This window comes from Girardinichthys multiradiatus, chromosome 13, assembly GCF_021462225.1.
Source record: "Girardinichthys multiradiatus isolate DD_20200921_A chromosome 13, DD_fGirMul_XY1, whole genome shotgun sequence".
Lineage (NCBI taxonomy): Eukaryota > Metazoa > Chordata > Actinopteri > Cyprinodontiformes > Goodeidae > Girardinichthys > Girardinichthys multiradiatus.
In genome coordinates, this window is record NC_061806.1 from 36,537,184 (window position 1) to 36,563,280 (window position 26,097).

The window sequence follows — 26,097 nt, forward strand, 5'->3', positions numbered from 1 at the left end:
ACTAAAGTATTGAGCAATAATCAAGAAGCTGAGCTGAAAAGGTTGCGCAATAACTAAGAAGCCTAATAAGGGCCTGACCGGTGAAGGCATCAAGCGCTATAAAAACAATGCTGAGAGCAGAAACGGGGTTGTTTCCTCGCAGAAGACCAGCGAACAAGATCGGACGGAAAAGATATGCTTGGATGGAAAAGATAAGCTTGGATGGAAAAGGAACAGAGACACAGCCCCACTGATCGACTGTATTAAAAAGAGGAGCAACCCGTGAGCCCAGAAAGGACTGTGCCTCAAAATTAAGAATCTGATTTAATCTAAAGCCTTTTTATCCAGACAACAGAAGTGAACTTGATCGGTGAACAGCTGATTGCTGTAAGTTTCAGGCTTCTGGAAGTCCTGAATCAACCTCATTTATGTCTCCGGGTTTCCTTCAATTCTTCAGCCTCTGGAAACTACTGTCTTCAGAGACATATAGCAACAAAGATCCTGTTTAACCATCAAAGCCTGGAGCATCAGTACCTGCCACTTAAAGGAAGAAAACTGAAGATTAAGTCGTATTCCCTTCAAGAAACTACTTGTTACCAGAAGAATCTTCTCCATCAGGTGCATGAGCCTCCGTCTTCAAAGCCTCTTCAAACCCACTAGTTTCAGCATCAAGGAAAGACAGGTTGAGTTGATTGATTCATTTATATTATTGAAATTATTTTGTGTTGCCGTATTTAAGCTGTTACTGACCCCCGCAAAAGCATTACTAATTACTCGTACTCGTAAATCACACAAAAAGTCAAATTGTGCTGCTGAAAACAAATTACACTCAACACCAGTAATATGCAGGCTTTGTGTGGATGTGACTTTTTTAAACTGTAAGAATGGGTTGGTCTGTGCAGTTTCTCTACCGTCCTGAAATAAGTCCAAACTTATCTTTTTTAATACAAAACCTTTGATTGCTGAATAAAATGGTGATTATTATTAATTATCCAGAAGCTCATTTTACCGCCATCTATAATCTGTGTGGTACTTTCTCCTGAAATATTTTCTGAGGAGTTTATTCCTTCTATCCACCTTCAGAGCAGGTTTATTAATCACGATTATGGCAAGGTTAGATGCACCATTTTCTCTTGCTCTCTGTAAAGTCGTAAACCTATAATGTTTAAGTACATCTTGGGTTATGCTCTTTAAAACCTTTGGTGACCTTATTGACAGTTTATTGTAGAGCTCATTTTTATCTCTGTTCCTATGGAGCTCGCGTTAAGTACTTTTTTCTTCCCATGATTTGCCTTTACTCAAATGTAGCAACTTTAGACCTTGTGGGTATTGTGTTGTTTCAGTATGTGTGACAGAGAAAAGCAATAAGGAGCCCTACTGTAATGTCATTTATTCATTCATTTAGGTTTATTTGATCAGGGACAGCTCATAACCAGTGTTTCAAAGTAATTCTTGCCCTTCACGTAGGCATTCTAACCCTTGGCTAATTTGCAAATGCAGTCTCTGGCTGGGTTTTTCTGTTGAAAGAGAGAAAAATGAAATCCTTGCAGGGTTGCAGGGGGGCTTGTGCATTTCTCCAGCGGTGATTGGGCGAGAGGCGGGATACCCCTAGGACAGGCCGTTAGTCCATCACAGGGCAGCACAGAGACACACAGAATAAACAACTAATACCTAAAACAAATTTATAGTAACCGATTAATCTGGCAGTCATGTTTTTGGACTGTGGAGGAAGCTGGAGCATTTGGAGAGAATAACGCAAGGCAACAGTTCAAAAAAAGCTAAAAAAGCAACAAAACAAATCCTCTGCTTATAAAACTATATAGTTAAAACATTTGTTACATCCCCAAGGTGGATGTTTCTGTTTGGTAGTGAAGTAATTGCCTTGTTCTGATCCAGGCTCCGCCTCCTCCAAGATTGGGTGCTGCTTCTTGGGTCTCAATCCAATTAGCAATTACCTACACACTATATAATGGCTGTGAAGCTGCCCTCCAAGCCTTTTGGCCACTTGACTGCCATACACCCCTATTTGTTGTGTATTCTTGAATGCCTCTTGGTATATTTGTTCTGAGCCGCCTTTTGTTTAACACCAGTTTTCTCCTGTTTATCTGCTTGTTAGGTAGGTTTGTATATTTTGTTTTTATTGGAGTTAGGTAAGTTATCTTTTATTTTTTTCTCAGGGTGTTTGGTTTGTTATGTTGGCCTGAACTCTCCCTGAAGCTTTTACCAGTCTGAACAGAAAATAAACTTAAAAATAGCAGAAAAGAAACCTCTTTAACTGCCCTTTTGACTCCTCATTTCGCTGTCTAAAATTATAAACTTATGTTGGTCCCTTATATCCCTTAGACCAAGCCAGGGGATGTAACACATTTTAGAAAATCACTTGCATTAAAAAATGTCACAACTTGATCAAGGAAATAATAAAAACATTTAAAACTAAAACTTTAGGCATGAGTGCACCTTTGTTGCTGAACCAACCAAGACGTAATAGATTTACTAAATGGTTGAAATTTACAATTAATTTCAAATGCAGGTTGGAAAGCAATCAGGGCATGGCATGTTTTAGAAAAGATTTTTGTAGATTCTCGTGTTTACTCATTTGTTTACTAATCCCTTCATTTTTCTGTGATTATCTTGTTTAGGTGGCACAATTGGTAGCACTGTTGCCTTGGCGCAAGAAGGTCCTGGGTTCAATTCCTGGCCAGGGGTCTTTCTGCATGGAGTTTGCATGTTCTTCCTGTGCATGTGTGGGTTCTCTGTGGGTACTCCCTCTTCCTCCCACAGTCCAAAAACATGACTATTAGGTTAGTTGGTCTCTCTAAATTGCCCTTAGGTGTGAATGAGTGTGTGCATGGTTGTTTGTCCTGTATGTCTCTGTGTTGCCCTGCGATGGATTGGTGACTTGTCCAGGGTGAACCCTGCCTCCTGTCCATACACTGCTGGAGATAGGCATCAGCTTCCCCACAACCCGCTATGAATATCTTGTTTAGTTATTTTCTCCTGTGTTCATTTGTGGTGCTTACATGATTTTTATTTTCAGCGATTCTTCCTCAGTATCTCAGTTCATGCTCCACAGATACAGCTTATTTAGTTACAGTACATGCAGTCATCTATTCATTGCTCTACTCCTCCCAGTGTATATATGCTTTCTCTTTACATCGCCCGTGGCTGGATTCTCCTGTTGGTTCCCCTCATGTTTCTGGGCTCGTCATGCATCCCACTTATGTTTCTTGTTTTGCCCAGTGGTTCGGATTCCTTGCTGACTATCTCTTGTTTTTGTAGGTTTTGGACTCTTTATTTTATTAAATCTTCACTTTCTTAATGATTCTTCAGTACATTTTCCTTGTTATTTTAGGAATTTTATTAGCATTCTTGGATCTTCTTTTTCATGAACATTTTATTCAAAAGGAAATTGTGTTTTTTGTGTAAACAATTTTAGAAATGTTTTTGCATTTACATTTTAGGAAACTAAAAAAACAAGATGCAACCTCACAAAAGTTAAGTTTTAATTTTGGAAAGAATATCCTGAAGTTAATTCAATTCAGTTATTTTATAGACAGCACAACATTATGTTTGCCTCGCGGAGGGTTAGGGTTAAAAACCTGACATACGAGCAGATGCTGCAAATAATCAGTATTATATACAGATCCTTCTCAAAATATTAGCATATTGTGATAAAGTTCATTATTTTCCATAATGTAATGATGAAAATTTAACCTTCATATATTTTAGATTCATTGCATACTAACTGAAATATTTCAGGTCTTTTATTGTCTTAATACGGATGATTGTGGCATACAGCTCATGAAAACCCAAAATTTCCTATCTCACAAAATTAGCATATTTCATCCGACCAATAAAAGAAAAGTGTTTTTAATACAAAAAACGTCAACCTTCAAATAATCATGTACAGTTATGCACTCAATACTTGGTCGGGAATCCTTTGGCAGAAATGACTGCTTCAATGCGTCGTGGCATGGAGGCAATCAGCCTGTGGCACTGCTGAGGTCTTATGGAGGCCCAGGATGCTTCGATAGCAGCCTTTAGCTCATCCAGAGTGTTGGGTCTTGAGTCTCTCAACGTTCTCTTCACAATATCCCACAGATACTCTATGGGGTTCAGGTCAGGAGAGTTGGCAGGCCAATTGAGCACAGTGATACCATGGTCAGTAAACCATTTATCAGTGGTTTTGGCACTGTGAGCAGGTGCCAGGTCGTGCTGAAAAGTGAAATCTTCATCTCCATAAAGCTTTTCAGCAGATGGAAGCATGAAGTGCTCCAAAATCTCCTAATAGCTAGCTGCATTGACCCTGCCCTTGATAAAACACAGTGGACCAACACCAGCAGCTGACACGGCACCCCAGACCATCACTGACTGTGGGTACTTGACACTGGACTTCTGGCATTTTGGCATTTCCTTCTCCCCAGTCTTCCTCCAGACTCTGGCACCTTGATTTCCGAATGACATGCAGAATTTGCTTTCATCTGAAAAAAGTACTTTGGACCACTGAGCAACAGTCCAGTGCTGCTTCTCTGTAGCCCAGGTCAGGCGCTTCTGCCGCTGTTTCTGGTTCAAAAGTGGCTTGACCTGGGGAATGCGGCACCTGTAGCCCATTTCCTGCACACGCCTGTGCACGGTAGCTCTGGATGTTTCTACTCCAGACTCAGTCCACTGCTTCCGCAGGTCCTCCAAGGTCTGGAATCGGCCCTTCTCCACAATCTTCCTCAGGGTCCGGTCACCTCTTCTCGTTGTGCAGCGTTTTCTGCCACACTTTTACCTTCCCACAGACTTCCCACTGAGGTGCCTTGATACAGCACTCTGGGAACAGCCTATTCGTTCAGAAATTTCTTTCTGTGTCTTACCCTCTTGCTTGAGGGTGTCAATAGTGGCCTTCTGGACAGCAGTCAGGTCGACAGTCTTACCCGTGATTGGGGTTTTAAAGGCCTCGGGAATCTTTTGCAGGTGTTTAGAGTTAACTCATTGATTCAGATGATTAGGTTCATAGCTCGTTTAGAGACCCTTTTAATGATATGCTAATTTTGTGAGATAGGAATTTTGGGTTTTCATGAGCTGTATGCCAAAATCATCCGTATTAAGACAATAAAAGACCTGAAATATTTCAGTTAGTGTGCAATGAATCTAAAATATATGAATGTTAAATTTTCATCATTACATTATGGAAAATAATGAACTTTATCACAATATGCTAATATTTTGAGAAGGACCTGTATCCAAAATAATGCAGTGTGTGCAGTAGAAGAACAATATACTATAATGTTTACTGAAAATCTTTAATGTTTTATTTCTATATCTTGTGGTTTGTCTTAGTGTTTTCACATTTTTAATCCAAACCATAAGGCTTGCAGCTCATAGTCTGTCAGCTTGTTGTGGCAACTGATCAAACATGGTGTTATTTAAATGGATGAGACTGTTGTGTAATATTTAACTTCCTTGGTGGTGATCTGAGATGAAAAGGGAAAACATCTGCTGGCTTTTCTAGATACTACACACACCTGCAAACACACTACTCCTGTCCATTGTTCTACCTAATGTGAAATTACAACCTGCCCCAAAACAATTATTGAGTCGTGTTATTTTCTTTTTGTGGCAGTAGTTGTATGTGTCACTATGATTAAAATTACAATTTGATTTATGTTGAATGTTGCAGATTTAATCAGTAGGGCCCAGATTTCAATGTGACGAATTGAACAGAACACAGAGCAACTAACTGATGGCTTGCAAATTTATAAAAAATTCAAGTGTTTTTTTATTATTATTTTTGGCTCATCAAACCTTTCAAATATATAAAATATATAGATATTAAATTGGTTTTGCAATTTTGAAGTGGCTTCGGACCTATATGGCAGACAGAACATTTTCCTTAAAGGTTGAAGGTTTGAATCATCTTCTGCTCCTCTGTCATGTGGGGTCCCCCAGGGCTCAATTTTAGGGCCTTTGCTTGTTTCTCTGTACCTCCTTCCTCTGGGGTCTATTTTTAGGAAACATGGCATCTCCTTCCATTGGATGGCTTTAAATTTCCTTAATTTTAATGAAAAAAAAGACTGAGGTACTTGTCTTTGGACCTAGTGGAGCATGTCAGACCCCTCCTGGTAATTTAGACCCCCTGGCAATGTTCATTAAGTCCACAGTTACGAACCTTGATGTTAAGATGGACAGTTATTTTAAACTTGATTGTCAAATCAGGGCCACCATTAAGTCTAGTTTTTACCATTTAAGAAAACTAACAAAGGCTAAATCTATTCTTTTAAGGCGACAGTTGGAAACAGTAATCCATGCAGTCATTACATTGCGGCTGGTTTACTGTAATTGACTCTATCTCGCAATTAACCAGTTCTCACTTACACGCCTGCAGCTGGTTTCAAATGTTGCTGCATGCATTTTAACAGGAACGCGTAAAAGGGAACACATTACCCCTGTTCTGGCTTCGCTCCACTGGCTGCCTGTGTACATTAGAGTCCATATTAAAGTCCTTTTTTTTGTTTTTAAGGCTTTGCGCAGCCTTGCCCCACCTTTTTTGACTAAGCTTCTCCACCACTACACTCCCACTTGGTCACGTCGGTCCGTTGACCAGCTGCTTCTGGTCATTCCTAGTTCGAAGCGGAAGCTTAGATGGGATTGAGCCTCCCGTATTGAGGCCCCTAGGTTATGGAATGCTTTACCTTTGCACATTCGACAGGCCTGAACTTTGTCATGTTTTGTGGCGTTACAACCATAAACATCAAAGTATTTTAATGGGATTTTAGGTGATCAACAAAAAATAGTGTTTAATTGTGCAGCCCCCTTCGTTTTGTACGCCTAAATAAAATCCATTTCAACCAATTTGCTTTAGAGGTAACATAATTGTGTAAATGAATCTGGGTATAAATGCAACTGTTCTCTGAAGGCCTCTGAGGTTGGCTAAAGATCTTTAGTAAACAAACAGCTTTATGAAGGCCGAGGAACACAGCAGATGGGTCACGGAGAAAGCTGTGGAGACGTTTAAAGCTGAGTTAGGTTCTGAGACGATATCCCAAGCAAACATCTCACAGAGCTCTGTTCTATCCATCATCTCAAAATATAAAGAGCATGAAACAACAGCAAACCTACAGAGACATGTCTGTCCACCTAAATCAAAGTCAGCTAAGGAGAGTATTAATCAGAGAAGCAGCCAGAAGGGCCAATGGTAGCTCAGGAAGAGCAAACATATGGATGAGATGTAACCACAGTTTAGGTTTTTGGCTGATATGCAAGACACTGTACTGCAAATTAAACTGAACACATCATTCGCACTATAAAACCTGGTGGTGGCAGCATCATGATGTGGGGATGCTTTTCATCAATCAAGACAGGAGAGCTGGTCAGAGTTGGTGGTTAGTGGGATGGAGCTAAACACATGGCAGACCTGGAAGAAAACATGTTAGAGAATCTTAAAGACCTGAGACATCTTGGAAGTTCTCCTTTCAGCACAACAAAAACAGCAATACTGCTTTTCCTTCCACTCCACAGCTAGGTGCTACTTTGTGTTGGTCTATCACATAGACCAACCATACGCTGAAGTTTGTGATTGTGACAAAACATGAAAAAGTTCAACAGGTAAGATTGTTTTTGCAATTCACTGTAATTCCAAACCTTATCAACATTCCTCCATTTTTGCATTATGATAAAACAAATCTTGTGGGAAAACACTCAGCCGCAGTAGATGTGTAAATAGTCTGTTGGTAGAGACTATTTACAGAGGTACAGAAATATCCAGCTATTTCTGTACCTGTCTAATCATGTTCCCAGATGTTCAGGTGCTGGAACCAATCTCTGCAGCCAGTAGGTGAGAACCACGCTACACCATGGACAGGTTGAGTAAACATGTGACTTATAGGTATCAGATCATGTTTTGACTCTGCCCAGTCCGCTCATTCTAAAAACTGGTCAATTTTTTAAACTGCTTCATAGGTGTAATTTTAAAATTATCGTACATATAAATACAGAATTTTTGTGGACCCCTCAGCCCCCACCTTCATGCATTTTTCCCCTCTGGTCTCCCACCCCCTGATCAGCAGCATTCAGCTCAGCCGTGGTTTTTCCCACTATAAAACCCCGGGTTGACTCTCTGGTCATTATTTTGGCCGACCTTCTCTCTGTCCTGCTCGCTTCGTGCAGCATCCACTGGGACCCGTTCTGGACCAACTGGACTGACCCTGTAGTGTCAGGTATGAACTTTAGTGAACTGAGCAGCGCTCCATGGGGTGGTTCAGTTATTTGGGATTAGGGGGTTTAGTTCTGCTATTGAAGTGATCAGTAGTGGTGAGCAAAGGCTGACCTTGTTTTAAACAGGAATCAAATTGTTTCCACTGTTTGGTTTTCATAATACCTTACAGACTTCCATGAAGGGAAAGTGCCTTATAGTTTCAGGCTAGTTAACTTTATGTTAAACATTTATTTAGTTTGTTTTATTTTTGATAAAATAAAAGAACAAACTAACAGTAGATTGCACCTGGCACTGCTTCTATAATTTAATTATATTTTTCCGACATTGGATTTTAGGACTGGAAAAATCACACGTAAGGAACTACATCAGTGAAAATGTACAAGCTGTTACCAGAGCTGGTGGTCCTGCTGGGGTGAGAACATTTAAACATGCCACACACTGACACAGGGAACACAAACTTAAACAATCACAAGCTGGAAGTTCAAACTGTCTATGATACATATTATTTTAGTAGTTAGTTATTTTAATAGTTAGACTATGGGACTGAGATCAGGGCTTTGTAATGGCCACTCCAAAACACTGTCTTGTCCATGGTCCACTTTGGAACTAATTTGGCTGTATTATTTATCCATTTGTTCATCAATTCAAATCAATTCAGTTTATTTATATAGCGCCAATTCACAACACATGTTGTCTCAAGGCACTTCACAACAGTCAGGTTCATACATTCCAATTAATCCTAACCATTGAACAGTGCAGTCAGATTCAGTTATTTATTCAAATTGGATAAAAAGTTTTTCTATCTAAGGAAACCCAGCAGATTGCGTCCAGTAAGTGACTTGTAGCAGTCACTCCTCCTGGATGAGCATGTAGAGACAGTGGACAGTCACTGGCGTTGACTTTGCAGCAATCCCTCATACTGAGCATGCATGTAGCGACAGTGGAGAGGAAAAACTCTCTTTTAACAGGAAGAAACCTCCAGCAGAACCAGGCTCAGTGCGAGCGGCCATCTGCCACGACCGCCTGGGGGTTTGAGAGAACAGAGCAGAGACACAAAGAGAACAATGAAGCACTGATCCAGGAGTCCTTTCTATGGGAAGGAAAAGTAAATGTTAATGGATGTAGCTCCTTTAGAGGCTTCATCTAGAAAGAAAGAACAGATAAACTCTGAGCCAGTTTTCAAGGTTAGAGTCTGAAAGAGAGCACATAGAGTTTGTTACAGTAAAAGCTCAGTCAGTAGCCATGTCTAGGAGAGAGAAAGGGTTGAACACTGAAAGACAGTGCCATGTGGATCATCGGTAGAGGGTGAGCATTAAGTTGTTGCCAGCAGAAGCTTGGACAATGCCCCTCTCCAGAAAGGTGTCACAGGTAGACACAGAGCCAGGCCAGGTGTAGCTTCTAGGAAGAGAAAAGAGAGAGAACATAGTTAAAAACTGAAATAACAGAAAATAATGCAACATTGGAGAGTAGTGTGAGAATGTAGCGAAGAGGGTGAAAGTGGTCATTATGTCCTCCAGCAGCCTAAGCCTATAGCAGCATAACTACACAGATAGTTTCAGTTCAGATTATTTAGTTAAACGGCGCTTATTTACAACAATGTCGTCTCAAGGAACCCCACAAAGGGTCCCACTGATGGTCATTGTTATACTAAAAACCACAAGGATTGGGATACCTCCCTCTGTCAGACTGATTATAACCATTGGAAAAGAGAAGGGGTCATACAGGTAGCAGAAATGGAAGGTGTGTTTGCACCTCAACCATAACTTATCAGGGAGGAAGGCTCCCTCCCTGATAAACTAAGCCACTCTAACTATAAGATTTATCAAAAAGGAAAGTTTTAAGTCTAGCCTTAAAAGTAGTCATCCTGTCCAAGCTTTAATTTCCTAGCTGTTTTGAGATGTTGCTACTTTTGTGGAGTGCTCTGGTCCCTAGTACAGTAGACCACTCCCACAACATGATGCTGCCGATCTCGTACTGTTGGGAGGATGTTCTGGCTTTTCATATTGCTTAATAAATATATTATTCCAATTGTAATTTCTTTTAGTGTTGTGAAGCACTTTGTGATCTGTGTCTTGAGAGGTGCTATATAAATGAAATTTTACTTACTTACTTACTTATTTACTTACTTTCAGAGAATTGTCTTCTTCCACTTTAAGTGGCCTTCAGCCCATGTCAGTATAGAACTTGTTTTCATAGTGTCACTTTCTTACAGCTTCAGCATCTTCTAAAGGTATTTTGCTTTTGTTCTAGGGGTTGATTCACACATTTAGTTTCAAAAGCCATTTATCACTGGGACACCGTACCCATCCCCTTCATGAACAATACGATACCTGGACATTACCATGTTTGTCTATCTGTCTGTCTGTCAGCACAACAGCACTATATTCCTTTTGTTAGCACTTTGAATCTCTTCAGGCACCGGATGGTTTGATCCCTTCCACCTTAAAATGTCCCGGATACAACAAACAAGAGTGAGCCTCCCCAATACGATAGCTGGGCTCTGTCCTTGGAAAAAACCGAAGGATTTTACGTCTTTTTGGTAGCTTGGGGTAAAGTGTCAAGTTCTTGGCAGTGAAAAGAGTCAGCTGAGGTAATTCAGGCATCTGATAGGGATCACTTCTGGTTATCCCCTTTTGGATGTTTTCTGGTAATGTCCTACTGGAGATTTCTATATCCCATCTAGCCTGGGAATACTGTGGGATTCAAAGACATGGATGGATGGACTAAAATGATCATACATTAACATGTATTTAGAAAACCAAAACATAGGTTCATTTTCTGCCTGGTATTTGTTTAATTTTCAGAGTCCTATTATTTTTACATTAATCACTTCATTGGTACTTCCCTGCACAGTATAATAAACTAATTATATCTTATTTTTAGAGTCGTTGGGTTTAGTTTTGCTGCAATTCAGAGACCTGATTATGATGACACTCCAAACCCGAAGTTCTTGAACCCGTTCTGGATGGCCAGCATCCCCGATGATCAGCCATTGTCTGCGATCACTATGCCAGGAACACACAACACCATGTCCCTGTACGGCGGCGTATACGCAGAGTGTCAGACCTGGAGCCTGGCCTCCCAGCTCCGTGCCGGCGTTCGTTTTCTAGATGTCCGTGTGCGTCACGTCAATGGGAATCTCACCATCCACCACGGGGTGTCTTATCAGTGGGCTCACTTTGGACATGTACTAGAGGGCGTGGTTGATTTCCTGCACGAATACCCAAGTGAGACAGTGTTGATGCGTCTAAAAGAGGAGTTCAGTGAGACAAATAACATATACGGTGCTGTGGTAGACTGCATCCATCACTACGCTTACTGGGACCTGCTGTGGCACAGCCGACTGGTGCCGACCATGGGTGAGGCCCGAGGGAAGCTCATCATCCTGCAGGATTTCACTGGGCCAGATTTGGGAATACGCTATGGTTCCCTGGATATAGCTGATGACTGGAAGGTATGAGAATGTTTTGTTTCTGTTTTAGTTTAGAGGCTTGAACAACAATCAAACTGTAGCTTTCCAGATACATAGAAAAATACATAGAAAAATGCTCAACCAAAGTCAAAAGGTTAGGATAAAAAAATCCAGATCAGTGGGATTCAAATTCAATCACATGAAACCAGAACATTACATGACCTTGCAAACGTTTTCACACACCTTAAACCTTTTCACCTCATTTTATCTGGATGTTATGTGGTAGATCTAGACAACGTAGAATGTAATTGTGAGGGCAAAGGAAAATTATGCATTTCCTTCTGCTTCGCAAAATAGTTTTGTCAAATTGAATATGGAGGATCGGACCACATCAATTTTCAATAGTAATTGCTACAGATTCCCAACTGGATTTAGGTCAGGAATGACTGAGCCACTCCCTGAATATGATTATGCTATGATCTAAACCAGAGGTCTCAAATGACAGTCTTCGAAGGCTGGAGTCCTGCAACTTTTAGATGTTTCTCTGGTCCAATGTATTTAAATAAATATGTCTAAATTAGGTCTTTAGCAGTGAAGTGCTCCAGTGTTCGGCTTATGACCTAATTATTTAAAATAGATGTGTTCAACCTGAGACATGTAGAAGTTGTAGGACACCAGTCCTCAAGGACTAGTTTTGGACCCCTGATGTACAGGTCCTTCTCAAAATATTAGCATATTGTGATAAAGTTCATTATTTTCCATAATGTCATGATGAAAATTTAACATTCATATATTTTAGATTCATTGCACACTAACTGAAATATTTCAGGTCTTTTATTGTCTTAATACAGATGATTTTGGCATACAGCTCATGAAAACCCAAAATTCCTATCTCACAAAATTAGCATATTTCATCGGACCAATAAAAGAAAAGTGTTTTTAATACAAAAAACGTCAACCTTCAAATAATCATGTACAGTTATGCACTCAATACTTGGTCAGGAATCCTTTTGCAGAAATGACTGCTTCAATGCGGCGTGGCATGGAGGCAATCAGCCTGTGGCACTGCTGAGGTCTTATGGAGGCCCAGGATGCTTCGATAGCGGCCTTTAGCTCATCCAGAGTGTTGGGTCTTGAGTCTCTCAACGTTCTCTTCACAATATCCCACAGATTCTCTATGGGGTTCAGGTCAGGAGAGTTGGCAGGCCAATTGAGCACAGTGATACCATGGTCAGTAAACCATTTACCAGTGGTTTTGGCACTGTGAGCAGGTGCCAGGTCGTGCTGAAAAATGAAATCTTCATCTCCATAAAGCTTTTCAGCAGATGGAAGCATGAAGTGCTCCAAAATCTCCTGATAGCTAGCTGCATTGACCCTGCCCTTGATAAAACACAGTGGACCAACACCAGCAGCTGACACGGCACCCCAGACCATCACTGACTGTGGGTACTTGACACTGGACTTCTGGCATTTTGGCATTTCCTTCTCCCCAGTCTTCCTCCAGACTCTGGCACCTTGATTTCCGAATGACATGCAGAATTTGCTTTCATCCGAAAAAAGTACTTTGGACCACTGAGCAACAGTCCAGTGCTGCTTCTCTGTAGCCCAGGTCAGGCGCTTCTGCCGCTGTTTCTGGTTCAAAAGTGGCTTGACCTGGGGAATGCGGCACCTGTAGCCCATTTCCTGCACACGCCTGTGCACGGTGGCTCTGGATGTTTCTACTCCAGACTCAGTCCACTGCTTCCGCAGGTCCCCCAAGGTCTGGAATCGGCCCTTCTCCACAATCTTCCTCAGGGTCCGGTCACCTCTTCTCGTTGTGCAGCGTTTTCTGCCACACTTTTTCTTTCCCACAGACTTCCCACTGAGGTGCCTTGATACAGCACTCTGGGAACAGCCTATTCGTTCAGAAATTTCTTTCTGTGTCTTACCCTCTTGCTTGAGGGTGTCAATAGTGGCCTTCTGGACAGCAGTCAGGTCGGCAGTCTTACCCATGATTGGGATTTTGAGTGATGAACCAGGCTGGGAGTTTTAAAGGCCTCAGGAATCTTTTGCAGGTGTTTAGAGTTAACTCGTTGATTCAGATGATTAGGTTCATAGCTCGTTTAGAGACCCTTTTAATGATATGCTAATTTTGTGAGATAGGAATTTTGGGTTTTCATGAGCTGTATGCCAAAATCATCCGTATTAAGACAATAAAAGACCTGAAATATTTCAGTTAGTGTGCAATGAATCTAAAATATATGAATGTTAAATTTTCATCATGATATTATGGAAAATAATGAACTTTATCACAATATGCTAATATTTTGAGAAGGACCTGTAAATCATTCTAGTGTGGGCTGAGCTGCAAGTTTGGAGTCATTGTCCCACTGAAAGGTGAACTTCCACCCCATTCTCAAATTTTAAACCTCTAGCAAGTTTTCTTCCAGTATTGGCCTGTATTTAGCTCCATCCATCTTCCCATCAAATCTGGCCAGCTTCCCTGTCCCTGCTGGAGAAAATCATCCCCACAGCATGATGCTGCAACCACCATACTTCACTGTTAAGATGGTGTGTTCAGGGTGATGTCTAAAATTTGTTTTTGCCACTTCAAGAATTCTTTCATGTTGGCCAAAAACTTTTGTTTTGGTCTCATCTGACCAGAGAACGTCCGTCTACATGTTTGCTGTGTTCCCTACATGGCCTAGGGCAAACTGCAAACTGGCCTTTTTAGGGGTTTCTGTCAAAAGGCTTTCTTCTTGCCCCTCTTTCATAAAGGATCTCTGCAGCTCCTCCAGACTTACCCTGGGCCTCATGGCTGCTTCTCTGCTCATGCTGTCCTCATCTGGCCTTGATTTAGGCAAACAGCCATATCTTAGTAGGTTTGCCGCTATGTCCTACTCTTTCTAGTTTCAGACAATGAATTGAAAAGTGCTCTGTGAGATGTCTAAAGTTTGGGATATTTTTATGACTTAACCCTGCATTAAACCTCTATAACCTTATCCCTGACCTGTCTGTTATGTTCCTTGGTCTTCATGATGCTGCTTGTTCACAGAAGCCCTTTGAGGACTTCACAGCTGTGAACAGCTGCATATTTACAGAGATTAAATCACACACAGGAGGACTCAATTTACTAAGTATGTGACTTCTAAAGGCCATTGGTGGCACTGGATGTTATTTTGAAATATAAGAGTAACCACCTTCCATATATGCTCTACTTTTTGTTAAAATCCCAGTAAAATACATTGAAGTTTGTGGTTTTATCTTGACAAAATGTGAAAAACATTACAGAGGTATGAATACTTTTGGAAGGGACTAGTATGCTGCTCTCTGTTCCTTTGACATAATCTGTATGCAGGGTCATAATGTTTAAAACCCTAAAATGGTAACAGAATGATTGCTAAGGTGACAGACGTTTGCTGCTGCCTGCAGGTACCCACACTGTTGAATTTGGAGGAGAAATGGCAAAGTGTCTACAAACACCTGGACGCTGCACCATCAGGAAATATGGGTCAGATTTTTCTTACCTATGCCAGTGGAGCTGGTGTGTTCGCCCACCCCAGAGCTGTTGCAAAGGGCATCAACCCACAGCTGTACGAATACCTGCAGGCCAAGGCCAACCAGAACCAGCGCTTTGGAATCATATGCATGGACTTTCCAGCTGCTCCCATGATCCAAATGATCATTGATTTCCAACTAAAAGAGGTTGTAAAAACCAACAAACCAGATTTGGAGCATGCAACTTTTTTACTCAGGCAGATGATCAAACATTTTGCTGCTACGAAATGATTCATATTGTCATTGTAACTCAGAAATTTGAAAACAATTAGACTTTTCAGCAAAAAATTCAAGGCTTAACGTGTTTTCTACTCACTAATCATTACTTGCCTAAGTTAAGAACATGAAACTTGCAAAACTGAAATATTTTACTTCATAATAAGGAAATATTGTGATAAAAATGCCTCTTTTTTCTAGCCTTTAAAAAGACTGAAATTGTTATTTAAAAAAATGTTTAAAAACACAAGACTTCTCACAAATAAATGAAATTGCTTAAGCAATGTCTGATTTTAGCTCTTCTTAACATCTATTTATCTAGCCATGTGAATGAAGACATTAATGTGAGCGCTGGTGTCAAAGTTCAAGTTCATGATATAATCTGTGTGATCACAGTAATCTATGCATCAAATAATAAAATCAAACCTGATAGCTGGAAAACATAACCTCATCTAGTAAACCTTACGTGATTTTTTGGTTTGGGGGTAGGATAAGGGACTGTGTCAACAGGTGATCTGAGTTCACCTCAGTCTAACATAATCAAAGAACAAAGTACAATAAAATTGAACATTCCTTTATTTGTCCTTTTGTATGTGGTAATATAAGGCGTAGGCAAATAGAGACTCACAAGATATAAACATTGAATAACTGTAGCAAAAAATAAAAAGCAAAAACCTACAACTAGTGAATAGAAATAACACATCCCAAAATATTCAAATAAAACAAAATGTAGGTTTTTAAATTGTGCTTTTTGTTTTGGTGCAAAAAATCTATGTATAGTAATATAATGTTTTGAAAAAGTATTAATACCAAAAAATTCAAAGTCTTTTAGTAGGATTTTATATGATACATCAGCACAAACAAGTGCAATGCTGTGAAGCGGAGGAACAGTGATACATGGTTTAGAAAATCTTTCTATAAATTAAAAAACTGGAAGGTTTGGTGTGCATTTCTGTCCCCTTAACTCTGCAACCTGTAAATAAAATCCAGTGCAACCAACGGTCACAAGAAGGCACCAAACTGCTAAATAGACTCCACTTGTAGTTAATTCGATCTCCTGTGGAAAAGAGGCAAGAAGAAAAACATCATTCATCATGTTCTTTCAGCTTTATGACTATGCGCTACTTTGTGTTGATCTATCTCAATTATGCTGAAGTTTATTCATGTAAAACTACTACAGGAACGTAGAAACTTTACTGCAAAGACATAAACAACGTTTTCTGGTAAATATGGTGGCATAAATAATGTTAGTGGTCATTATGTACTGGTTTTCCAGACAAAAACAGCATTTTTTAGAAATACACTGGAGGGCAAAACATATCCTTATTCAGCATGTTTATAGGACAGACAAACACCTTCATTATTGTTAGTTGTGGTTCTGAAAGAAGCTGAGATGTTATACAAAACCCTTTGCAGTATTTTTTTGTGCTCATTTCTCAACACTAGGTGGCACTGCTTCTGTCTTTTAATTATTTGATGCTCAGAGTTGCGATGGTCACAGTTTTTTAGCACATTTTAAACCCGATTTAGAAGACAGAGGGTACTAAAAATCCTTAATTTTAGTTGAAATACAGACAGTACTATGACGTTCCAGGCAGATGTTTGGCCTGGTCTTGGCTCTTATAACATTGCCGACCTATTCGCTTAGAGTGAATGGGCTTTAAAGGGATAGTAAGCATATTTTTTTCTTTATTTTATATTTTATAACAGGTACAAATTAGTGACTTTGTGCACAGTTGTGCAGTTGTTAGCTAGAAGGTTGTGGGTTTGACCCCCACTAGATATTTTCTGCATGGAGTTTGCATATTCCCCCCTGTGCATATGTGGGTTTCTACCAGATATTCTGGCTTCTTTCCAGAGTAAAAAAACAGGCATGTTAAGTTAATTGGCTTTTGTAAGTTACCCGTAGGTGTATGTGCTTGTCTCTTCTCTTAAAAGCTGAAATAGGTCCACACCTCCCATCAAGAAACACTGAAAAACGTAAAAACCGGGTTAAATACAACTTTTAATCTAAATTTTCCAAATAAGAGTTGTTTTCACTTTTAGTTTTTCAGTCCAACCATCTGCAGCATGCCTGGTTTTTGTGTCCAACTACTCTTCAGAGAGTTTTAGACAACAGGAAATTGCACCTTGTGGGTTCACTGTGGTTGTGATCTTGATAAAATATATTGATGTATAAATTGTGAGCCTTTCTGTTAAAAAAAAAGCCAAATTTGCAATAGAAAGAAAGGCCTCCATAGGAGTTGGTGGCTTGAAACAGGGCAGTATTTTGCTTGTTAATTGTTTGCATCAGACGAAAGTTTCTGATTTTATCATTATTTCCTCTTAGTAGCAGGGACTGTTGCAAAATAGTGGTTGAATTGCTTCAACCAAATGACTTCACATCCTGCCTAAACAGCAAACAGTGTTGACAAAGTTGTCAGTTTGTCAAGAGCAATTCATGTAGACCTCTTAATTTAGAAGAAAAAAGAAGCTTTAATAGTAAAACCCAGCCTCGGCAGTTTCTACTTTGGTTGGTTCAAATCTAATTTTTAAAGATGGACAATAGACCTCAAAGTGCTGGACTGATTGCAACAACTGGTAAGGCATTCTTCTGTTTCTTCAGAACCTTTAATTTTAAATATAAGTTACTAAACATTCTGCCTCTTTCTTTTTGTAGTTGTGATGAACATAATCTGGTGGATGCTGATGATAGCAGCCATTGGACTGGGTGGGTTAACTTTTGTACTTAAACCTTAAATTCTGAACAGTCATGGGTGTAACTGTTGTATTTGCTGTGCAGGTGCCATGCATATCGATCACTGTCCCGTGCAGCCCAACGTCCCTGTTTACCTGATCGTGCTTGGAGCGACCAGCCTCTTGTCTCTGATTTTCACCTACAGTAGCAGAGGCTACCAAGATGGAGCCGTTCACATCCTGAGCTTGGCCTGCATGACTGTCCTGCACATCTTCAGTTTTGCCTGGTTGATAGCAGGTGCGAGAAATGTTTACCTCTTTGCATGAAAGCACTTTCTGATTTTCTATGCATTTTGCTAAAAGAGATGCTGGAGTACCTTTGCATTAGGTCATGGTATTTACCGATAATTCACTTAGTAGAGGAGTTCAGACATAGTGTAAAATGCAAATACAAACTGCAGCCATTTTAATTTTATTCATTCTGTTTAAAAAGAAATACAGAACACAAAGTATTAAATTTGGAATCTGAGTGGATTTGAAAAAGGACGTGCTCTTTCAGTTCAGTTCAAAAACAACAGTTAATGTTTTAGAACTAAAAGGCCTAATTTTTTTAAGCTTCTTGCTTAAGTGGATTTCAGATGCTCAAAGAGTTTCATTTGTAATATTTTATATATCCCTAAATGTTTATTAAGTTATTGCGTTTCTTCAGATTTAATGACAAAAACATATTTAGGGTTCCTCAAGGCTATCACAAAACTTTATATTTCTGGGTCATTACAAGACAACACTGAATTACAGTCACTGTATCAGTACATTCTTGATATCAGGTGGATGGGTCAGTGTTTCAGAAATTTCTCCAGATGAATGCAGTAAAGACAAAAGGCACTGTTTTTGGTCCAAATACTTCAATTAATTTTATATAAAGCAGTATTCAATGTGGATTTTAAATCTGCAGAAATGGCAAATATAACTATTCCTAAGGTATTTTATTGGTTTAATTGCTCCGAGTTTCGTAGGATTCATGTTTACTTAGGGAGACATTCATTGTTCTTTTGAAATTGCTCCTTTTATGCATTTCTTTTGTTTTAGTTTCAGACCTTTGAAATATGTATAGCATGACAATTTGTAAAGTAATTGTGTTTCTTTGGTTCTAACCCTTCACCTGATTAAAATCTTATACATATTATCTTGTTGTGCTTTCTTCCTGTAGGCAGTTCATGGATTTATGCTGTTTATGCTCCAAACTACTCTGGAAAGGAGCGATACTGCCACAAGACAACCTACCTGTTTGCGTTTGTTGTAACCACGCTGATGTGGGTCGCCATGACCCTGATTCTCGTTTGCACCTGCTGCTTCGCTCTGCTGACCTTCTGCACCACTATATTTGCTGGACGCCACATGTTAGCAAACCACAAAAGCTTCTATGGTGCAACAAGTTTTCATGAACCAGCAGCTGGGGATGTGTGATTTAAATTTAGGCACATGGCTTAAAATGGTTGAGGAGATGATTCTTACACTGATGATGGTGTAGATTGTGCTGACAGTTCCTTGATTTTTTTTATACATCATTGAAGCTTACACAACATGTAGAAAAATGCTTGGTAGCTGCAGCCAGAAATCCCAACTATACCCTACCTGTTATTCCTGCTCGTTTCACAGGAAAAGGAGAGTTTTGCAAAAAGTTCATATTTGATTTATAGCTTCAACCTCCCACAGCAGCTCAGTGTCAGATATTCTTTGCAGGTTGTGGTGCAGTGCTCCAATTGATTAGTTACCACATCTCCTCCACATTACAGCTCTGCTAGATCACGTTTCCTGTTAATACCAACAAAAGACTCAATATTTCGAAGCCAAAAGAAGATGGGACGTACAGCAATAACACATACATTCAGTATGAATTTGAAATATAAGTGATTAGGAATATTTTGATATTATGTTAGGACTGACTGAACTTTCTATGTATTATGATATGAACTTGATTTTCTTGTAGCGATAACAGCCTTATTACAAATTGATTCCTTTTTGCAACATGCTTTTTCTGAGCTCTAAATTGGCTCTGATTAACACTGCATTTAAGGGATTCTATTCCTATGGCTCAAAATATCCCTGTAATTCTCCATTTTGATTATATATTTCATTTTTTGTTTTTGCTTTAATGTGTTTGAAACCTGTGTAGACTTTACTGCCCTTGATATTGTTCCTTGATGCACTTACTGTTTCAATGCGATGGAGTTTTCAGGTGTTGTAATACTATAGCACTGTACTATAATACCTCTAACATTGTGTGCAGCAACTCCTAACATTAAAATATGATTTTGTAAATGGAAAAATAGAAAGGTTGAATAACGGGGATAATTTTTCTCAATGAATATGATTGAACTGCCCTTATGATGATGACAAAAAAACAATAAGTATTTAATAGAGTATAGCCCTTTGCCCAGATAGATAGAGAAACTTTTTAATTTAAGTATTTTTCAGGTCTAGATAAGTATAAAAAAAATCTATCCATGCATGCATGTTTTGTTGTGAAACCCTGACCTTGTGTGTAACATTGGTAAAAATTCCTTTGATTTGCACAGTCAACATAGATTAGAATTAACAAGGAACTCTTCTAAATTTGAGTCCAATAAATGATCAAATTCGGTCATAAAACGTCCTTAAACCTTGCAATAAGTACATCATTAGGGTATACAGGTCCTTCTCAAAATATTAGCATATTGTGATAAAGTTCATTATTTTCCATAATGTCATGATGAAAATTTAACCTTCATATATTTTAGATTCATTGCACACTAACTGAAATATTTCAGGTCTTTTATTGTCTTAATACGGATGATTGTGGCATACAGCTCATGAAAACCCAAAATTCCTATCTCACAAAATTTGCATATTTCATCCGACCAATAAAAGAAAAGTGTTTTTAATACAAAAAACGTCAACCTTCAAATAATCATGTACAGTTATGCACTCAATACTTGGTTGGGAATCCTTTTGCAGAAATGACTGCTTCAATGCGGCGTGGCATGGAGGCAATCAGCCTGTGGCACTGCTGAGGTCTTATGGAGGCCCAGGATGCTTCGATAGCGGCCTTTAGCTCATCCAGAGTGTTGGGTCTTGAGTCTCTCAACGTTCTCTTCACAATATCCCACAGATTCTCTATGGGGTTCAGGTCAGGAGAGTTGGCAGGCCAATTGAGCACAGTGATACCATGGTCAGTAAACCATTTACCAGTGGTTTTGGCACTGTGAGCAGGTGCCAGGTCGTGCTGAAAAATGAAATCTTCATCTCCATAAAGCTTTTCAGCAGATGGAAGCATTATGTGCTCCAAAATCTCCTGATAGCTAGCTGCATTGACCCTGCCCTTGATAAAACACAGTGGACCAACACCAGCAGCTGACACGGCACCCCAGACCATCACTGACTGTGGGTACTTGACACTGGACTTCTGGCATTTTGGCATTTCCTTCTCCCCAGTCTTCCTCCAGACTCTGGCACCTTGATTTCCGAATGACATGCAGAATTTGCTTTCATCCGAAAAAAGTACTTTGGACCACTGAGCAACAGTCCAGTGCTGCTTCTCTGTAGCCCAGGTCAGGCGCTTCTGCCGCTATTTCTGGTTCAAAAGTGGCTTGACCTGGGGAATGCGGCACCTGTAGCCCATTTCCTGCACACACCTGTGCACGGTGGGTCTGGATGTTTCTACTCCAGACTCAGTCCACTGCTTCCGCAGGTCCCCCAAGGTCTGGAATCGGCCCTTCTCCACAATCTTCCTCAGGGTCCGGTCACCTCTTCTCGTTATGCAGCGTTTTCTGCCACACTTTTTCCTTCCCACAGACTTCCCACTGAGGTGCCTTGATACAGCACTCTGGGAACAGCCTATTCGTTCAGAAATTTCTATCTGTGTCTTACCCTCTTGCTTGAGGGTGTCAATAGTGGCCTTCTGGACAGCAGTCAGGTCGGCAGTCTTACCCATGATTGGGGTTTTGAGTGATGAACCAGGCTGGGAGTTTTAAAGGCCTCAGGAATCTTTTGCAGGTGTTTAGAGTTAACTTGTTGATTCAGATGATTAGGTTCATAGCTCGTTTAGAGACCCTTTTAATGATATGCTAATTTTGTGAGATAGGAATTTTGGGTTTTCATGAGCTGTATGCCAAAATCATCCGTATTAAGACAATAAAAGACCTGAAATATTTCAGTTAGTGTGCAATGAATCTAAAATATATGAATGTTAAATTTTCATCATGACATTATGGAAAATAATGAACTTTATCACAATATACTAATATTTTGAGAAGGACTTGTATATTGCAGAAACAGGCTACATACAGTCACTCTTTTTCACTGAGTACCTGCAGTACATCCCCCAGTACGGTAGGTGGCGGTAGACACGCTGTACGCCTTGTACATCACACAGCCGACGCATGTTTGTGGTAGTGAGAGCAGTCATGCCTGTCGCTAGCAGAGTTTAGCTTGTTGGATGAATTTGTGTTGTCGGTTCTGGATCAGAGGCCCGGGTGAAGTTTTGAGGGATCTGGGTCGGTGAGGTTGCTGGCAGCGCTGATCTGCTGCGGTGTTGATCCAACAATGTGGAGCTTCGGCCGCTTCGTCCTTCAGGATCTGCTCAGACATCCTGCTGCTAGGAGCTTCTCTCTGACTCCTGCTCAGGTTAGTGCCACTTTAGTTTTTTTAAAGGTATACAATCACACCTCTAACAGCTGTCACCGCGGAACCACTGCTTTTTGTCGGCTCTATTCATGCAGAAGCCTGAAACCATCCCTGAGCCACAGTTTTTCTGAAATGTTCTGGATCAATATTGCTCCAGGTTTCTGAAGGTCTTTCAAGATTTTTCTTCAAAAACACTGACTTTCTTTCCAACTCTCCTTCATCGTGTTCCTTTTACCTGACATTTTTCAGATAAATTTAATTTCGTCTCTGACATTACCTGATGTTTTGATTCCTGCCCCAATTCCAGTACTTGATCACAAACCTTCCCTGAAGACCTAGGAGTCATCCTTGACCACCATTTTGGGACAGAATATAGCCTGTGCCATTAGGCATTATAAAAAGTCCACTTCTGTTCACACCTCCATGGTGACATGAACACGCCTACACAAAATACGTTAGTTAGATCTTTAAGAAATCATGAAGCAGCTAATAATACATTCTGAGTTTATGAACAAAACAAGCTTGTGATCTTGAGATAATGAAATTGTGAAACTGATATTGCTGAAGAAAAATGGTTTGAGATCTTATCACGAGGTCTTTTGATCTAAAAATAACTACTGTGAAACTTTTATCATATCAAGTGGGCTTGAGAGATTGTTTTCTCAAGATAATGAGAATATGAAATTATTATTTCAGCTAAAATTCAGCTCAAATAATGTCGGTTATCACATGGATTGTGTGAATGTTTCGGGGCTTTTAATGCTTAGAGCACAGTGATACTAAACCCTGAACACCATACGCCAAATCGCATTAAATATTTGTAATTGTTTGAAAATAAATTCTGATATTAAAAATCTGAATCCGGAAAAGTTCAGAATTTTGAAATGGAAAATGTTTAGGAACACTTGACTTTGTTTCATTCTCTCATCATCTCAGTTCTTATTTATCCACACTCTCTTCTGGTTTAAATTCACGGTTCGGTTTAGTGTCATTCTGCCAGGTAATCTTGCAACCCCAATGTATTTTTTCATGAGAAGACAGCTGAATTAATTTAAATAATCTCTACAGCACACGGTTGTAGTGGAGCGATGGTGGCAGGTCCCTTTGTCCAAAGTGGGCAGTCCGCCAAGGCTTTACCCCCGAAGACACAGAGTCTACAAGATGGTCGAGGACACCAAACATGCTCCCAAAGAGAAGATGGAGCTTATTCTGACTCAAACTGTAGCAAGTAAGTATTTACTGACCCCTTGTTGTTAATTTACTTAGGAAAAGTCACAAATTATATTAAAACCTTCTTCTTGCGCTCGAAATAACAGAACTTGGTGGGAGAGGCGATACGGTGTGTGTGAGGAAGTCTGTTGGGCGAAATAAGCTGCTGGCCCAAGGCCTCGCGGTGTATCCGTCACCGGAGAATCAACAGATGTTTGCTGAGGAGCTGAGGGTGCGTACTAGACGTACTGACTCATTTCTGTCACAGGTGTTGGACAGGAAAATATACCCATTCATTGTCACGTTTTGTTTGTTTCAACACAGCTTTTGCGTGAGGGCAAACCAGATCAGAGATTACAAACCAGAACAGGACAACTGGTGAGTTCATCTAGCAATAATAATTCATTTACTCAGACTTGTCGTTGCTCCGGGGTCCCAACCACAGGGATGTGAAAGGGATAACAGACTAATGGCTGTCAGCTTTTACTAAAAGCTTTCCTCTTGTTTTCACAGACAGTCGAGCTCCTTAAACGTTCCAAACTAAATATCAACAAAATGCCGTGTGATGAATTTCAACTCACCAAAGAAGTTGTCTGCAGACAGTTTGAGAAGAAGGTTTGTCTGCTTGTGTTTTGTTTGCAGTACATGGAGACGGCAGCGCTGGTGTAAAAGAAAATATTAATTAATTATTCAACGTATCTGTTGTTGTAGCAGCATATTCTCACGCTGAGAAATTTAGAAAAATATAATCTTTAATTTCAGAGCGGGTGGAAAAAAGTCCAACATGCTGCCCTTACTGTTATTGCTTTGTACGACCAGCTTTTGCCAACAGGACAAAATGGAGATAAACATAAACATAATAAATACAGTTATATATTATTCCTACCTTGTCTATTGTCCATTAATTTAAAAATGTGTATTTCATCAACTGTACAGTAGGGCAGGTGGCTGTATGTATCTGTACCCATTGTCTGATTTAAGAAGAGCAGCACACATGTGCCTTACGTGAACTATATATTCTTGTCTTTTCCATTTTGAACTAGATAACAGTGTACAAAATACACTGTCAAATGAGAATATAAGCAAATGATTTGTCCTTGTTTGTACAACATCTCTTCAGTTGGGAGTTGTTGTTCCACCTCACGCATTGAGTCTGCCGTTTGAGCCAATAAAGGACTTGGGCGACTACTGGTGTGACGTTACAGTAAGTATTTCTCTCTCAGTGCCTCACATGGAGTTCTTCTTACTCATCTGCATAAAGATCCATTTAAAACAACTTCTAAACAGTTTATTTTTATTACAATTCTTTCAAATGGATTCTTTCATGCAAAATAAGGTTTTCTGTACTTTTTATGTCACTACAGCAGGTTCTGGGTAGTTGACGTTTGTGCTTGAAAAAAATACACCAGTTTACAGAAACCCAACAGTGGATGTGCTTACTTAGCCTATGAATGTCTTCCAGGTTAATGGAATGGACACAGTTCGCATTCCCATTTCCCTGTTACCACACGAAGATCAGTCTGCGATCTACCAGAAGCAGCTGAAGGCGCAACGGAAGTTGGAGGCAGCCGAACGCGCTTCACAGGATGCCGTCGAGGAGGACGCCGTTTCTGATGCAGACCAAGCACACGATGGTAAAGACTCTTTGACATCACCTGGCCATACCCAGCAAGGATCAACGCCACCACCAAGTGAAAACTCAGATAAAAAGTAAAGGACTCCCGTGATGGTATTTGTATCGGTAAACAAAAATGCTGTGTGGAATAAATCAGAGAGCTCATGTTCATTCAACTTTGGAGTCAGTTAATGTGTTCTTTATTGTGAAAAATAAAAGCCTATTTCTTACTACTATAGTGAGAATTTCCCCTAAAAGAAATGTTCAGTTCAGAAGTTTATATCCATTCATTGTGGTCATTAATCCAATATCTTTTAGGCTTTCCAAGGGTGGATTAATCATACAATATCCATCCATCCTCTGTACTGGCTTGTCCTTGCTGGGGGCTGGTGCCTATCTCCAGCGGTCAATGGGCGGGAGGCGGGGTACACCCTGGACAGGTCATCATTCCATCACAGGGAAGCACCGACACACACAGGAACAACCATGCACACTCCTAACTATGGGAGGTTATACAGAGACTCATTGGCCTGACAGTCATATTCTTGGACTGTGGGAGGAAAGCGGAGAACCCAAGCATGCACGGGA

At 40.1% G+C, this 26,097-nt stretch overlaps 3 protein-coding genes across 4 annotated transcripts; all 3 read left to right on the forward strand.

Annotated features, from left to right (window-relative positions):
• Positions 1–609: 609 nt before the first annotated feature.
• LOC124878864 (1-phosphatidylinositol phosphodiesterase-like) lies at positions 610–15,628 on the forward strand. 2 transcript variants are annotated; one of them, XM_047383032.1, is made up of 4 exons: positions 610–661; positions 8,515–8,591; positions 11,063–11,633; positions 15,003–15,628. In XM_047383032.1, the coding sequence occupies exons 2-4, from the start codon at positions 8,554–8,556 to the stop codon at positions 15,357–15,359; spliced, it is 966 nt and encodes a 321-aa protein (XP_047238988.1). In that variant the 5' UTR covers positions 610–661; positions 8,515–8,553; the 3' UTR covers positions 15,360–15,628. The 2 variants fall into 2 exon arrangements, with proteins under 2 accessions (XP_047238988.1, XP_047238987.1); XM_047383031.1 differs by lacking the exon at positions 610–661 and adding an exon at positions 8,020–8,180.
• Positions 15,629–15,773: 145 nt separating this feature from the next.
• On the forward strand, positions 15,774–20,352 carry LOC124878865 (transmembrane protein 272-like). The gene is made up of 4 exons (XM_047383033.1): positions 15,774–17,924; positions 18,004–18,054; positions 18,127–18,318; positions 19,231–20,352. The coding sequence occupies exons 1-4, from the start codon at positions 17,882–17,884 to the stop codon at positions 19,485–19,487; spliced, it is 543 nt and encodes a 180-aa protein (XP_047238989.1). The 5' UTR covers positions 15,774–17,881; the 3' UTR covers positions 19,488–20,352.
• A 2,063-nt stretch (positions 20,353–22,415) lies between these two features.
• On the forward strand, positions 22,416–25,685 carry mrpl9 (mitochondrial ribosomal protein L9). Its single transcript, XM_047384319.1, has 7 exons — positions 22,416–22,685; positions 23,754–23,913; positions 24,002–24,126; positions 24,219–24,272; positions 24,408–24,509; positions 25,015–25,098; positions 25,357–25,685. The coding sequence occupies exons 1-7, from the start codon at positions 22,605–22,607 to the stop codon at positions 25,606–25,608; spliced, it is 858 nt and encodes a 285-aa protein (XP_047240275.1). The 5' UTR covers positions 22,416–22,604; the 3' UTR covers positions 25,609–25,685.
• The last annotated feature ends 412 nt before the right edge of the window (positions 25,686–26,097 follow it).